The 16,183-nt window shown below is 38.4% G+C and overlaps 1 protein-coding gene across 1 annotated transcript; it reads left to right on the top strand.

The window, feature by feature from the left end:
* The first annotated feature begins 3,221 nt into the window (after positions 1–3,221).
* On the top strand, positions 3,222–14,151 carry CSTA (cystatin A). The gene is made up of 3 exons (XM_025990637.2): positions 3,222–3,409; positions 11,084–11,185; positions 13,906–14,151. Exons 1-3 carry the CDS (start codon positions 3,344–3,346, stop codon positions 14,032–14,034), a joined length of 297 nt encoding a protein of 98 aa, XP_025846422.1. The 5' UTR covers positions 3,222–3,343; the 3' UTR covers positions 14,035–14,151.
* The last annotated feature ends 2,032 nt before the right edge of the window (positions 14,152–16,183 follow it).

Here is a 16,183-nt window from a genome sequence, read left to right on the forward strand (position 1 = left end):
GGCTCAGTGGTTGAGCATCTGCCTTCAGCTCAGGGCGCGATCCCAGGGTCTGGGGATCTAGTCCTGCTTCTCCCTCTGCCTATGCCTCTCTCTGTGTGTCTCTCATAAACAAATAAATAAAATCTTAAAAAAAAAAAAAAGCAAGACCAAGAGATACATAAACAAGGTGTTTAAAAGGTAGTGCTTCTTTACCTCAGCTTTTTTTTGGATGTACTTACATACAATAAAGTCTACCAATTTTAAGTGTACAATTTCATGAATTTTGGCAATTGTATATCATTGCATAACCACGACCACAATCTAGATACAGAATAGTTCCGTCTCCTGAAACATTTCCTGTGCCCCTTTGCAGTAGTTCCTTTCTCCTACCCCAGCCAGAGCAACCTCTGATCTGTTTTTGTCGCTATAATTTTGCCTTTTCTAGGGTTTCATATAAATGGAATGATATAGTACATAGTCTTTTGTGTTTGACTTCTTCTACTTGACCTCTTTTCACTTTGAGCTATTTTTAACCTATATTACCTATATTATTAAATATATTACTATTTTGTTCTTTTTTATTGTTGAGTAGTACTCTATAGTATGGATATGCAATTGTTTAATCTATTTACCAGTTGATTGACATCTGGGTCACTTTCAGTTTGGGGCTGTTATGAATAATGCAGCTATGAACATTTGTACACAAGTCTTTTTGTGGACACATGTTTTCACTTCTCTTGGGTAAATACCTAGGAGTGGAAATGATGGGGTGTATATATAGTAAGTGAGTGAACATTTATGCAGTCATGGGTGGAAACATAGCTAGGGAAGTCCAGAGCCCAGAGTCTGTGTCAAAAGCTGTAGATAAGCTACAATTCTCAGTATTTTCATGATTCAAGAGTCCTAAGCCAACAACAAAATAAGACCTACTTTGGAGCCTGTGTAACCTGTGTAGCCCAGTAGAGTACCACCTCATAGGAAAGCCCACAACCCAGCTTCCCACAAGGGAAACCTCCCATAAAGATCATTCCTGTGGAAGATGAGCTCATCATATAAAACATACAAGAATGTCCAGTTCCATTAAGATAGCCAGAACAATTGATACCAAAAACAATATCCAATAGAGCAATCTTAAAGGTATTTAAAAATGTGCATTTAATTAACTAGTTAACATTAGTTAACTAGTTAATTAGTTAACATTCATTGTTCTTTTTTTTTATATTCATTGTTCTGCTTTTCTTTTCTGCACATCCTTGTATGTGACTCTTCCATACTACCTTGAGAAAAGCTAGAATATTACAGTAGAAATTCAAAAACAAAAGTAGTATTTGCTTTAGGTCATTTTTTGCTTCTAAAATAAATTTTTGAGAATCAACAGGGAATATCCGAGAGTAACAGGCATAGACTCTAAAAAGAGAACAGAAGATATGCTGCTTACCCTATGCCTAACCACTGGGGAGATTAGATAAGTATCACCTGAACTAGTTGGTAAACAGAGAGGCAGAAATGGACTGCGGCCTTGAAAAAAAGTTGAAGGCCTGGATATGAGAGGACCTGACTTAGAAAGGTCACAAGAAGATGTCAAGGATTATCTGTGCCAGAGCTAAGTGCTAAGATGATTGTGGCCTCCTAAGTGAGCACTATGTCATTCACAGTTGCTATTTTTCTCAGTACATGCATGAGGGCATTCCATGGACATCCATCTGCATAGCACTCCTTAGATTATCCAGTAAGACACCTACTACCTCCAAATATTTGTCAAGCATCTGCCAAACTTTATCAAGAATAAAGTACCTTTCTAATTTATAAAATATATTACATATTAATTAATTATAATATGAAAGTATTAATGTAGAATATAATAATATAAAACAGTTTCCAAAATATATTGTTGGGGATAAAGCAAAGTATATAATAGGTTATGTGGTAGGATACCATTTGTACCATTTATAGGAGAAAAGTATATACACACATATGTATGTGTGTAGTTAAGTATTTATATATTTGTACATGTAAAGAATATCTCTAAAAGATACAGAAGTTCATGACAGTAGTCTCTAGAGGATAAAAGGGTGGCTATGGAATTGAGTGGGTGAAGAATTCCTTATATTATATACTCTTAAAAATAAATAAATAAGCTCTTTCGTTCCTTTTGAACATTTTTATCGTGTGTCATATACTCCAAAAATTGAATAAAATAAGGCAGATAAATATTCACATAAAACAGCAACTTTGCTTTTAGATAATTTCCCTGCAGAAGCCATCACACATGTACAAAAGGAAAAAAATGCAATATTATTGATAAGGGTAAAAAAACTAGAAATAATTCAAATCTTTATCAATAGGGGAATGAGTATATAAAATGTGGAATAGCATATAGCGGATAGAATAGATGATAGATTTATCTTCCTTTAAAGTTATCCTATAACTTTAAAGGAAATCAGTTTGATTGATCTGTGTTTCAACTCAAAAATATGTTGAGCAGAAAAAAGTATATAGAGAGTATGTGTTTAGCATACAACGTAAGTAAATTTTTAAAAACACATTAAGTAAATATATAAAGTGGGCTAAAAGGATTCCAAACCCACAGTGAATTTTACCTCTGTGGAGGGCAAAGTTAGGGGGAAGTGGGAATGAGAGGCTAGTAACATTATATTTCTTAAAAAACAACTACGAAAAGAAAAAGAAAAAAGGGAAGTAGGTAAGATAAAACGTTAAAAGTTTTACATCTGGGTGATAGAAATATAGGTGCTTCTTGTTTTATTCTTTGCATTTTTCTGCAGTTCTAGAAATGTAAAAGAAGAAGGAAGGAAGGAAGGAAGGAAGGAAGGAAGGAAGGAAGGAAGGAAAAAGAAAAAGGAAAATACAAATATCCAACCAGAGTTCTCCAGAAAGACCCTTTTACTTTCTTTATAAAGTCAAGTAAACTCTAAACAATCGGCCTTGTTGTTATTAATAAATATACCTTTAAAGTCTAAAATTTTGTATTGGAGGTTTTAAAGCATTGGGAAACTCTGGTTGTGGCTCCAGATTTCATTCCTCAGATGCAACAGGATGAAACCATTGTCAAAGAGAATGCAGAGAAGTCTGACTCCCCGCGACGACGTTGCTCCCTGGATACACCCATTTGTATCCAACCCTCATTCTCCCAAACCCCTAATGGCATATTCTGTTGAGGAAGCACCATGGCTTGCTTCAAGACATATTCATTTTCCTTGTGCCTTTTTGCTCTTTGTGAAAAAGAAAACTTTCTGGAGGCGGAGCTTGTTTGAGCAACAACACCCTCTTTAAAAACCAGAGTCTCCACGCTTACTGGATCACTTCAGTTCCAGCATCCTGCCTAGCAAAGAAGCAATTAGCCAAAATGATGCCTGGAGGCTTAACCGAAGCCAAACCTGCCACTCCAGAAGTCCAGGAGATTGCTAATGAGGTGAGTTGATGTCTCTCATGAAAAGGATTGATCCAATATCTTGGTTCCTAGGTGGGCCGTCTTAAGCGTGTGGGTCAACTTGAAAACCAGAACACTGGGAAATGTGTGGTTTTGTTCAGCCTTCCCTACAACTAAAAACTTTTTCAGATGAAACCTCTAATAATCCTATGAGAGTGATCTTGAGCAAGTAACATCCCTTCTCTGAGCCTCAGTTTCCCCATTAATAAAAAAATTTATATTGGCTCATCTTTATAGGCTTACAATGTATGATTCTAGGATTACTAATTCAGTTTCTGTTGAAGCTTCTAATCTTACCAAATGGAGCCAACATGTAATTAAAGTCTGAAGTTGTTAACAATTTGACGAACTAGACTTCACAGGCTCTGCAGGGACATTTTTTTTAAATGGGTTAAAGGAAGAACAATATTGCGAAGACAATCCTCTTACACACTTCCTGCCAATTTGCCTAATAGAAAATATTTCAGTCTCTTCATATTTAGAAGATGATTAAGCTAGTAGGAAAGAGAAGTGGCATAGTCTATGGTGATTCCAAAATTGATTATGGTGAAAACAGAACTCAATGTTTTTAGTAAGTTGATATATTTTTCTAAGTGTTGTTTCACTAGCTATCATCTATATGATAAAATTTTATTATACTGCATATTTTATGAAAAGAAAATATATATAAGTTACTATTTTAGGTTTTTAAATTGTTCCCCTATTTTCTTGTATCGTTCCTTGTTTTTTCCCTGTGAAACTTCATTCTATGACTCTGGCCAACAAGATCAACTTCTTGTGTAAGTGAAAGAGATAGGATCTCTATGTTAGGGCTCTGGAGTGCTCCCCAGAGATTGGATGCCTGGAATTCTACATTCTTTGGGAATAAATCTTTCCCTTTCAAGAGTTCTTTTAGGGATCCCTGGGTGGCACAGTGGTTTGGCGCTTGCCTTTGGCCCAGGGCGCGATCCTGGAGACCCGGGATCGAATCCCACATCAGGCTCCCGGTGCATGGAGCCTGCTTCTCCCTCTGCCTATGTCTCTGCCTCTCTCTCTCTCTCTCTGTGACTATCATAAATAAAAAAAAAATTAAAAAAAAAAAGAGTTCTTTTAAAAAAACATATACTTTGTAGCTTTTCTTTCTTTAATGGGTAATATTGAGTCATTAATACCTTTATTTGAGTTCCTGTATCAGGTCAGTTTTCTCAAACGTCAATGTACACATAAATTACCTGAGGGCCTTGTTCAAATGCAGATATGGTACGGTGGGCCTGAGAGCCTGCATTTCTAACCAGCTCCCAGGAGATGTTTATGCTGCTGTCCATAACCTCGTGGCCTACAGGACTGGAGATACATGATATTCTAGAGGCCTATGGGAGATGGGCTTTCTAAAAGCAGAGCACAGAGGGTGCTTGGTGGTGCAGTTGGTTGAGCCTCTGACTCTTGGTTTCAGCTCAGGTCACGTCAGGCTCTGAGCTCAGCACACAGTCTGCTTAAGAGTCTCTCCCTCTCCTTTTAAAGTCCTTCCCCTTGCTCTCTCTCTCTAAAATAAATAGATAAATCTTTTATAAATAAATAAATAAATAAATAAAAGCAGAGCACTGCAAAAAAAATCTCAATTCTACTTATGAGATGAAGATCACCTTCTTGCTCTGCTGATCTCAGTGCTGTAAGAACTACATAAGGTGATGTGCATAACAATGACTTGAAAACAAGAAAGAAACATGCATAGGTGAGGCATCACAGGTATTTGCTTCAAATCTTTGCTTCCCCCGTGACCCTGGAAACTCCCCCTGAGACTCTCTAGGGACCAGAGTTGTAAGGGAAATGGGGAAATAACTGAGATTTCATTTATAGAGAGCATGCATAAAATTTTAATGACTTTTAAAAAGCCTATCTTCGTTAGAAGAATAATTTTTCTTTTAATAAGAAGCTATAAGAAGGCCTTGCATTGTTTAAAAAAAACATCCATCTGTGAGCCACATCTTAAATTATGAAACTAATTTGAAAATGTGTTTCTTCCTGCTTACCTCAGGCCCCAGCCCTGCCAAGGAGGTAGAATGAGAGCTTGGTATTAACAATAGCTACAGGGCAGACCCGGTGGCCCTGCGGTTGAGCACCGCCTTCGGCCTGGGGTGTGATCCTGGAGACCCAGGATCGAGTCCCATGTCAGGCTCCCTGCATGGAGCCTGCTTCTCCCTCTGCCTGTGTTTCTGCCTCTCTCTCTCTCTCTCATGAATAAATAAATAAAATCTTTTAAAAAAACAAAAACAATAGCTCCATCACTGGGGAAAGGTGCTTTGAAGTTTCAAAAGCCCTGTCTTCCATGCGACCTCTCCCTTGATCTTCATAACCCCTGGAGCAGGGAAGGAAATCATCATGTCCATTTCTCACATAAGATTTCAAACTGAGATTCAAAGAGATTAATATCTGCCTAGTTAAGAAGCTAGACTATCTTCAGATTTTTGACCTTCTGCCTTTCCACTGTACAGTGGCAGGAACATAGAAAAGCATGAGGGTTGAGGGAATACATGGTATGGCAAGTTGCCTTAATCTGTGCAAGCAGTAAGCCTCAGATTTAAATCAATTTGAGAAATGAATATCAGCAAATCATTTCTTGAATATCTCTAAGGTGTCCAGCATTGTGCTAAATGTTGTAGAAGATGCATAAGGACTTTAAGACATGGCCCCTGCCCTCAAGGGATTTACAGTCCATTTAGAGAAGTCAGGATAACTGGAACATAATAATAAAACAATCTCCAGTTAGGAACATTTTTTAAATCGTAGGTCTGTAACCAGGAAGGACATTAGAGATTGCCCATCAAAGCTCCTAACTTTCAGGTGAATAATTACTGTGTAGTAATTCAGCTCCTGGGGTATTAAGTTCCCAGTTATCATTTGGCACCACTCTCACAGGAAAACCTTAGGGAACAATTCCCAATTACGTATTAGAAGGCAGAGGAATGATCAGTTTAGGAAGCACTTACCTATCAATGATAAAGTTTATCTCCCCACAAACAACCCCAAGAGGCAGGTATTACCAAAACCACCTTTAGGTGAAGAAATATAATCAATACCTCCAAGATTATAGAATTAGTTAGGTGCCCAGTCAGAGCCAGGCAAATAAGTAGGTGTTGGTAGTTATACATTTAGTATGATCTGAGGTGGTCCTAAGGAAGACCACCACTACCTGTCATTCACCTTGTAATTTTATCTCTTTGATTTTTTTATGTATTCAAACTTTTTAAAATCACCTGTTAAAATGCAGGTATTAAAAATAAATAAATAAATAAATAAATAAATAAATAAAATGCAGGTATTCTTAGAGGACATGAAGTTTATCAGCTTTCCCTGTCCTTAATAGAGAGCTTCTTAGTGGAATGCCAACTGAAGGAAAAACTCCATTTGGGAGAGAAGGAAAGGAAGGGGAGACCATCTCATAGAGAGGGGAAAGTAACAAAGATAAAATAAGAACTGCAGGTTTAAGGAATTTGATGTCAAAAAGAAAGGGATGTTGGATGAGGTCAGAAAGAGAAGAAAATCAATCAAAGAGCTTGGGGTTGAGAAGACTTGAATATTTCTGAAGGAAGAAAAAAAGGAGTATCCCCATCCTGAAGATAATAGACACTGAAGGATAATTGTGTATCATGTATCACTAAAGGATGTAAATGGTACTTAGGTCCCAAGTACACATGGAAAAAACTCTCCTTTCCCAGGATTCTCTGTATTAGTTGAGGGTCCCTACTATCCTCTTCTATCCTCTTTCTTTTGTGGGAATGTAAAGTGTCATGAAGAAAAACAGTCCTGCTTTCTTCATTCAGAAAACATTATGTACAGAGTACTGTGTGAATTGCTGTAGGGACAGAAGGGACACCAAGATGATTCTTGCCTTCAGAGACATTTACAAAATAGAAGATAAGAGATACGCTCAAGGAAATAAAGAGCTATACTTGGCCTGAGAATTGGAACGAGAATTCTGACTATGTTTATGTGCAGGAAAGAACTGTTATTTCAATAATTATTTTTAGAGTAAGGTCTATTATTATGCATGTGCAGGTATACACGCACACACACACACACACACACACACACACACCTAAGTCAAACCTAATTGCTGAATGCCATTCCTGGCAAACACACAGACCATAACACTATACAAACACTTCCTCTGCATACCATCAAGGACACCACACCTTGGAGCTTAGCATGTCACAGCTGTCACTCACCCACCCATTTGTGTTCTCCTGTCCAACCACAGCCTCTTCATCAGTCACATCTCCACTGCGCCACACCCAGAGAACCTGCCATCCAGCTGCATCACAATCTTTCAGGCACTTATGCTCCTGTCTTCATCATCAGAATATGCCTAGGTCCACTTGAGCACTCATCCAGCCGGGACCCATGATGGGTGGCTTCATGAACTCTTCCACCCCTGATTGCTGTTGACCCCATGCAATTCTTGCATTGCAATCCTCAATTAGAGATCACTCCCACTGTCACCACTTCCTCTTCAGCTTCTGCTCCAGGTTCAGAGAACTTTGCTTAAGGAAGTTGTAGAACCACAGAAACTCACTCAATAGAAATCTATGAATTCATGCCAGCAAACAACCCCAACAGGAGCCTTGGGCTACCAGAACATCCTTTCAGTCACATCCTATTGGCCCTTTTCTAGAAACCCCAGAGAAGTGGACCTGGACCTCCTCTCTCCTTGGTTTCTCAGTCCCTCGCATCCCCATGGCCCCTCCAGCCAGTATCTCAGGTCCTTCTCTTAAAAGACTGCAGTCATCTGGTACAAGAACACTCCCAATTTCCTTATGCCCTGCTGGATCTCATTCTTCCCTCCAGTCTAAGACTCTTGCCCTTCCTCTCTTATGTGGGGTGCCATCATTTCTTGCATACCAGGTACCTTGCCCCATACATGCTCCTTCCTTCAAAACATAGATGACAAATGTCTGTAAGTCACTTATCAACTCTACTCTACTTTCATGCTATATGCAAACTCTCCTTCCTTACTTTGTAAAACATCCCAAAGTATGCTGAACTCATGTTGCCACTATCACCTTTCTACCCATTCTTCTCTAAATTACGCATAGCCCAGTGTTTCTGCAGAATGATTATAGACGGGGAAAGTGCCTAGGTGTTGGGTGCAGCATGGCCCAAATCTTCAGATCCCAGAGAACTAACAACTCACCAAGATTCATGCTCTGCAACAATAAAAATATCTTGAACAGCTTTAGGGTAATTGTGCCAGTTGCTCCTCTCTGGTAGCATCCTTTCTCCGGCTGGGGCCCAAGTGACAAACCCACACTGTTTCTTCCAGCGTCTCAGCCACTACCATGCATGACAGACTGAGGAAGGTGAATGCCAACTGTGTTCAGCTCAAGGTCTGTCTGTGTACCACCAGGTCCCAGACCACCACTCCCAGCTGGCCTCCATCCTCCCAGCACCCATCCCTGGGCAGGGGTAGGGGTGTTCAACACCAAGCTACCTTCTGAAAATCCACTGACCATTTCCTTCCTATTATGCCTCCTTCTTGCCCCTCAGCTTAGACCTCATCACCCCAGATTCATAGCACCCAACACTAGAAGAACACCAAACTGTTTCACTGGGAAAAGAGAACAAGGCGAGGGGTAATAAGTACAGTAAACCTGAAATCATGGCACACAGTCTAACAAGTGCCAGTGCACTTACCAAAACAAACCAAAACATTGGAAATCAGCTCTCTTATGGAAAATTCTGGACTTGTGGCCTGCACAGATGCAGGAGAAAGGTTACAAATTTTGATCTATTTTTTAGGACAGTTAGAAATAAAAGTTTCTGATATTTGGTAAAAAACAAAACCAAACCACCATCACCAAAAGACTGGAAACCAGAAGGAATACAGGTCATTGCAACGGATAAATCAGATACTTACACTATCAGACAAGGGATTGAAAATCTTAGGTTACTGTAATTAATAATTTTTCAGCCTTCAGCAGTCATGTTCTCCTCACAGCCTCAGGTCCCTCATTTGTGAAATGAGATTTGAATAGACAATTTTGGGTTTGGAGATTAACCCTTTCCAACTCAGCTCCTAACTTAACTGGTACCCAGTGTTGGCTCAGAGGGATTAGACAGGGGAAGCAATAGGACAGTAAGGCTACTCTCCTTACTCGATTTCTCTCTGCACTTCTGTCTACCTTTTCCTCCTCTCTCCTGCACCCTACCTCTTTCCATTTGGGTTTTTTCCCCCTCATGATTTGTCTCCTTCCTTTCTCCACTTTGAAGCTCCATTTTCCATCTCACTTTCCATCTTCATTTTCCACCTCAAGAAAGCAATATCACACTCTTCTCATCCATTCTGAAGGTCACAGGAGAAATGGATAGTGGTCCATGAGGTGCTACATCCTCTAAAATGGTCTGAGAACTCAAAGAGTTGAAAAATGTTTACATCTTTGAAAACCAGCTCTGGTACACCAACCAAAGCACCAATAGAAAAGGATTCAGTATATCTGTCCACTGATGGAAAGGACTGAATGGCCTTGGGAGAACCCAGATGCACGAGAGGCCCACCTGAAACACGTAAAAATGCTTTAGTTAAGGGAAGGGAGGCAATTTCCCAATAAACAAGATATATCGAACATACACATCTACTTTCTTTTAGATGACAGAAAAAGGTTAGAAGAGAAAGGCCGCAAAACCACAAATAGGAAGAGAACAGGAGATAGGCAAACACCACCTCAGAGATACTGACCAAACCTTGGAAGACAGAAAAACCAATGAATGATGGAAAATGACTGGGCCACCTAGACGGAGCCCAGCCACAGAAGGGAAAGATGAGCCAGCAGCAAATGGATTCATGGTGCAGAATTTCGAAGTGGCTCAAGCACTAGCAATGCCAGAAACATATGAAGATGAGAGTGAGGCATAGGGCTAACACCAGGAGAACCGAGGGCAGATCTGTATGAGGAGCAACGAGGCCGCCCCCAGATCCTTCCCTTTCGCTATCTTCCAAGCTGTACTCTTATCTTAACAAAGTGAGTCAGAGAGAACATAGTGGACACTAGCATATCAGGCTCAGCCGAGGGAGGGATGAAGGACTGATACTGAAAACCAGCAGATTTAGTAAAAGTTCATAGACTGCATTTGAGACTCTCCAGTCCCTTGTCATGCTTGGTTCGGGTAAGCTGGCACCAAAGCTTATAATCCCTCTGTGGTAGACAGACTGGTGGCCAACAACCCAATCTCTGAATCCTGTAAACGTGTTATCCCCCATGGCAAAGGAAATTGCAGATGTGATTGAATCAAAGGTCTTGAGGTACCCTATATTATTTTTGCAACTTTGGGTCTGAAATTATTTCCAAATAAAAAATGTGGAAGCAAAGTAGTAATTATTGCTCTCCCTCCCATTTTTATTAAAACTTATTATCAGAGCTTTACTAGTGAAAACATTACCATATTGCCAAATTACCATGCTGAGTTGATGTAAATGCAGCCTAAAGCAGAAAAATTTAACATTTTAATTAGCCCATGTAATTTTTTTGAAGATAGATGGTTTCTTTTCCTTGAAATACCAAAAATACCTCTCGTTACCATGTTCAAGGACCTTTAGAAACACAAGGTTCCCGGACTTGTAAATCACACAAATGGAGTCCCATACAGCTTTGGTAACGTGTTTCCTCTTTTTCTCTTCTTAAGGTTAAACCTCAGCTTGAAGAAAAAACAAATGAGACTTACCAAGAATTTGAAGCCGTAGAGTATAAAACTCAAGTGGTGGCTGGAATAAATTACTACATTAAGGTTAGAGTTCAACATCCTTGATGAGTTCACCTTGGCACTGAAAGATATGGGATTTTTCACTTGGTGTGATGCTTCCTGTCGCCCCTACCATTTTTGTCCCTTCCAGTTGTCCTAAATGAAGGTGCTTACCTAGCATGAAATTGAGAGTGATAGTAGACTCTCAAATTTGGTAGATGATGGTATATTTATACCATCTGTTTCCTATGAATTTAGAAAGCTCTCTTATGTTGACTCCTTCCAAATGACAATTACAATTTACAAATTACGTTTGTCAAAAATCGTATAGAAAGAGATTTCATAACAGTTCCAAGCATGCTTAGTTTGTGGCCATAGCGCTTTTTGTGTAAAGTGAGAGAAGATCTCAGTTGCCCACAGGCTTGGAGCTGAGCCAGATGCTCCACTCAAAGCTTTATGATTCTAAGTGTCTAAACTAGATGGATTTTAGGAATGACTTAAATACATTTAAGGTGGGAAAATAGTTGAAACCACTTTTGTCTTTTACATAAGCATTTTGATTAACACAATGTAAACAATTTTTGCAATTCAAGTAAGTGGATTCAATTTGTGACACTGAAGGTATAGTTTAAAATAGTGGAACATTTAAGATAATTTAGAATTTAATTCATAGCTACATCAACAAATTAAGTGGAGCACATGAATGAGATCCCGCCTTATCCTCAGAAAGCAATGGCACGATCGTTTCCTCCTTTCTCAATCTGCTTTCTTCACAGCTAAAAAAGAATGTTTTCCACTTAAAAATGATTTTGTTCAAAGACAAGAAACATTGCATCAAAATTGGAATCATTGTTTTAATAATTTACAATTAGACCAAGTTCATAAATTTCACAAATTAACCAGCTCACGTATTTCCTAAAAAGCTCATCAAGAAACTTGAAAATTTCATTCCTTAGGACCACTTGCCTGGTTAACTTTCTCATACTGGATTACAACTGCGGACTCCAGTCCCCTCATTACTTCCTGCCATCTAGCTGTTGATCTCTGCTCTGAACCGTTCTCTACATGTAAGGTCTTTCTGGTGATGAGACCTTCTGTGCTCTTTCTCAAGTATCTATCAAGAGGCAGGTGGTGGAATGGAAGGGCTGCAGCCTGTGGTGTCAGGTAGTTCTGGGTTTGATCCCCTGTTCAATTTGTGTCACTAGTCAGTGCCTGTGTGATCACAGCCCTTCATCTTCTCTGAGCCTCAAGGCCCTTATCTGTGCAAAGCAGATAAGAACCTACTTTGCCAGATGTTGTGTGGAATAAATGAGCTAGAAATTTACTGAGCACTTTCAACGTGCCAGGCAGGCTCTGTTCCTAGGGCTGGGCATGTATTATCTCTTTGAATCCACTCAACAAATCTATGAGCTAAGTGTGATGATTTCCCTCGTGTTACTGATGAGAAAATGGAGCCCCAGGGAGATGGAGCAACTAACAAATATCATACAGTTGTAAGAGCAGAGGCAGGATTTGAAGCCAGGTGATCTGATGCTGAACTACTGGCTGTGCTGCTTCTAATAATGTATGCAAAGGCTGATGTCCTGTTCTAAGTACAGAATAAATGCTTTTAAAAGTTTACACAGTAGGGGAATCTGAGTGGCTCAGTTGGTGGAGCATCTAACTCTTGATCTCAGCCTGGGTCTTGATCTTAGGTTATAAGTTCAGGCCTCACGTTGGGCTCCATGCTGGGTGTGGAGCCTACATGAAAAAAAAATGGTTACACCATAGAGTGAAAATAACATTGATATTGGAGTCTAGATGTGGGTTTTGATTCTGTCACCTATTAGCTGAGAGACTTATGGAAATTTACTTAATCTCTACTAATTACACAGATGCTTTCTGCATCTGTAAAACTGTCATGGTTCTACCTTTGTTCAGGCCCATAGTAAGAAGTATATAAAATGTTCATCATAGCCTACAAATCGTAGTAAACATTTGATAAATGGTATTTGTTAACTAGGAAGGGACATCAGAATGTAAACAAATATTATTCTACGACAAAACTTTTATTGTACCAACCAAAAATGAAAGTTTAAATTCTTATCATGATTATCTAGGTCCTAGATTCATGCCCACACTACCATTTCAATTTTCATACCAATGACTTCCCAGCAAGAACCCTTCACTTTATAGGGACACTAGACTGTCCATCCTCTGGTCCCTGCTCAGTCCTATCAGTGGGCATTTATAATGTAGGTTCTAATAGGGATATGGGAACAAACATCCCAAATTTTCTAGGACAATTCTGATTTTCCTCCTCCCTTCTCAAACCATGTAGCAAATAAAGTGTTCCAATTTGGAAGTCAGAAAACAGAATCAACAAAGAAACTGTCCTTTGTTCTCTTGCATTGTGCATCTTTGAAAATGAAATGCACCTTCATTTGTACCCAAAGTGGGAAATAATAAGAAAAAAGAAGAAAAGAAAAGAAAAGAAAAGAAAAGAAAAGAAAAGAAAAGAAAAGAAAAGAAAAGAAAAAAAAGAAAAAAAAGAAAAGAAAAGAAAAGAAAGAAAAGAAAAAAAAAAGGGCTTATGCCTCTTGTCATGCCTTTAGCCTACCCTTTATCATAAAATAAGGTGATAGATTTATGAAAATCAAGAGTCTAAGAAATACTGTTCTTGAAAACCTTATTTCAGTGAGTCTTTAAGTCTGAGAAAGTTTTACATGGCAAAGTTGCATTTGAATGAATCTCTTTTTAGTTTTTTTCTTTTTTTTCTCTTTTAGGTGCGGGTAGGTGATAATAGTTATATTCACCTAAAAATATTCAAAGGCCTTCCTGGACAAAATCCAACTTTGACACTTACTGGTTACCAGACTGACAAAAGCAAGGATGATGAGCTCACAGGCTTTTAGCAGCACGTTCCAAAAGTGGTCTGACATTTTCTACTGGCTATTGATTAATGTTCCCTGCTAATAAATGTAACAACAAGAAAGCATTCCTTTTCAAATAAATTGATTTCTTCAACTATTTCTCTTTTGTGTTAAATAGTATTTACCTTTTCTTTCTCAAAGTCAATGTTATTGCTTTAGAGTAGAAATTCCATACAAATCAATGTCAGCTGGAAATCTTATAGAACTTAGTTAGGCCCAATGCAACTTGCTGAAGAATAAGACCACTACCACCACCACCACCACCACCACCACCACCACCACCACCATTCCCACCATAGGCAGGTTAAGAATCTTAGCAATCACAGGGCACAATATTCCATCCCTAGCCTCAGATTTTAAAATTAAATCAGTTATTTTATGAAATATATATACATATATATTATATATTTATGTTTTAAAATAATCTCACAAATAAGTTGCAAAAATACTTTTTTCCAGACATTTGAGAATGAGTTACCTACAGTGATGCCCCATCACCCATCAATACTTTTGTCTGCATTTCCTACTAACAAGCATTTTCTCCCGAATAACTGAAATGCAACTATCAAAATCAAGAAACACTGATACATATGCTAACATCTAATCCCCAGACAACATTCAGTTTCCCCAGTCATCCCCAAAATGTCCTTTATTGCTAAAAGTTCCAGTCCAAAACCAAGTGTTCCATTTAATTGCTGTTTTTCTCTTTTCTAAAACCTCTATTAAGATATAATTTAGGGATCCCTGGGTGGCGCAGCGGTTTAACGCCTGCCTTTGGCCCAGGGTGTGATCCTGGAGACCTGGGATGGAATCCCACATCGGGCTCCCGGTGCATGGAACCTGCTTCTCCCTCTGCCTGTGTCTCTGCCTCTCTCTCTCTCTCTCTCTCATTCTGTGACTATCATAAATAAAAATTAAAATTAAAAAAGATATAATTTATATACCATATAATTCATCCAATTAAAGTATACGATTAAAAAGTTTTTAGTAGATTTAAAAATGTGTGCAACCATCACAGAGACAATTTTAGAACATTTTCATCACTTCAAAAAGAAACCCCATACCTTTTAGCTATCATCCCCCCATCCTCCTCAACTTCACCCCTAGTTTATTTACTGTCTGTTTCTATAGACCTGCCTATTCTAGACATTTCATAAGTTTTAAATCACAAGTGGGTTTCTGTAACTGGCTTCTTCCACTTAATAAAATGTTTTGGAGATTCATCTATGTTGTACCATGTGCCAATGTTTTATTTATTTTGTGGTCAAATAATATTCACTTTTATGGATATACTACATTTTGTTCATCCACTTATCAGTTGATGGATATTTGAGTTGCTTTTACCTTTTGGCTATTATGGACAATGTACAAACATTTGCACACTTTGTTTTGTCCATACATATGTTTTCATGTCTCTTGGGTGTATACCTAAGACTAACTTGCTATTTCATATGGCAACTCTATATTTTTAATTGTTCAAGGAACTTACGGCCTGTTTTCCAAAGTAGCTGCATCATTTTACATTCCCACCAGCAGTGTAGGAGAGTTTGGATTTATTCACATCCTACAACACTTGCTATTATCTGCCCTTTTGAGTCTAGGCATCATAATGGTATGAAGTGGTATCGTGTTATGGTTCTGATGTGCGTTTCCCTGATGACAAATGATGTCAAGTATCTCTTCATGATCTTATTATCTATTTGCATATCTTCCTTGGAGAAATGTCTATTCAGATCCTTTGCCCATTTTTTAATCAGGCTATTTGTCTTTATTATTGAGTTGTAAGATTTCTTTCTTTCTTTCTTTCTTTTTTTTGAGTTGTAAGATTTCTTTGCATATTCTGGATATAGTCTTTTCAGAGATATGCTTTGTAAATATTTTCTCCCATTCTGTGGCTCTTTTTTACTTTTTGATACTGTCCTTTAAGTGTCAAAGTTTTTAATTTTAATGAAATGCAAATTATGTTTTTTTCCTTTTAAGTTATTGTGCTTTTGGTGTCAGATCTAAGGATCCTTTACCAAATCCAAGCACATGATTTACTCCTCTGTTTTCTTCTAAGGATTGTATAGTTTTAATATTTACCCTTAGGTGTTTGATTCCTTTTGAGTTAATTTTTAATTAATGAGTTAAT

This window comes from Vulpes vulpes, chromosome 1, assembly GCF_048418805.1.
Source record: "Vulpes vulpes isolate BD-2025 chromosome 1, VulVul3, whole genome shotgun sequence".
NCBI lineage: Eukaryota > Metazoa > Chordata > Mammalia > Carnivora > Canidae > Vulpes > Vulpes vulpes.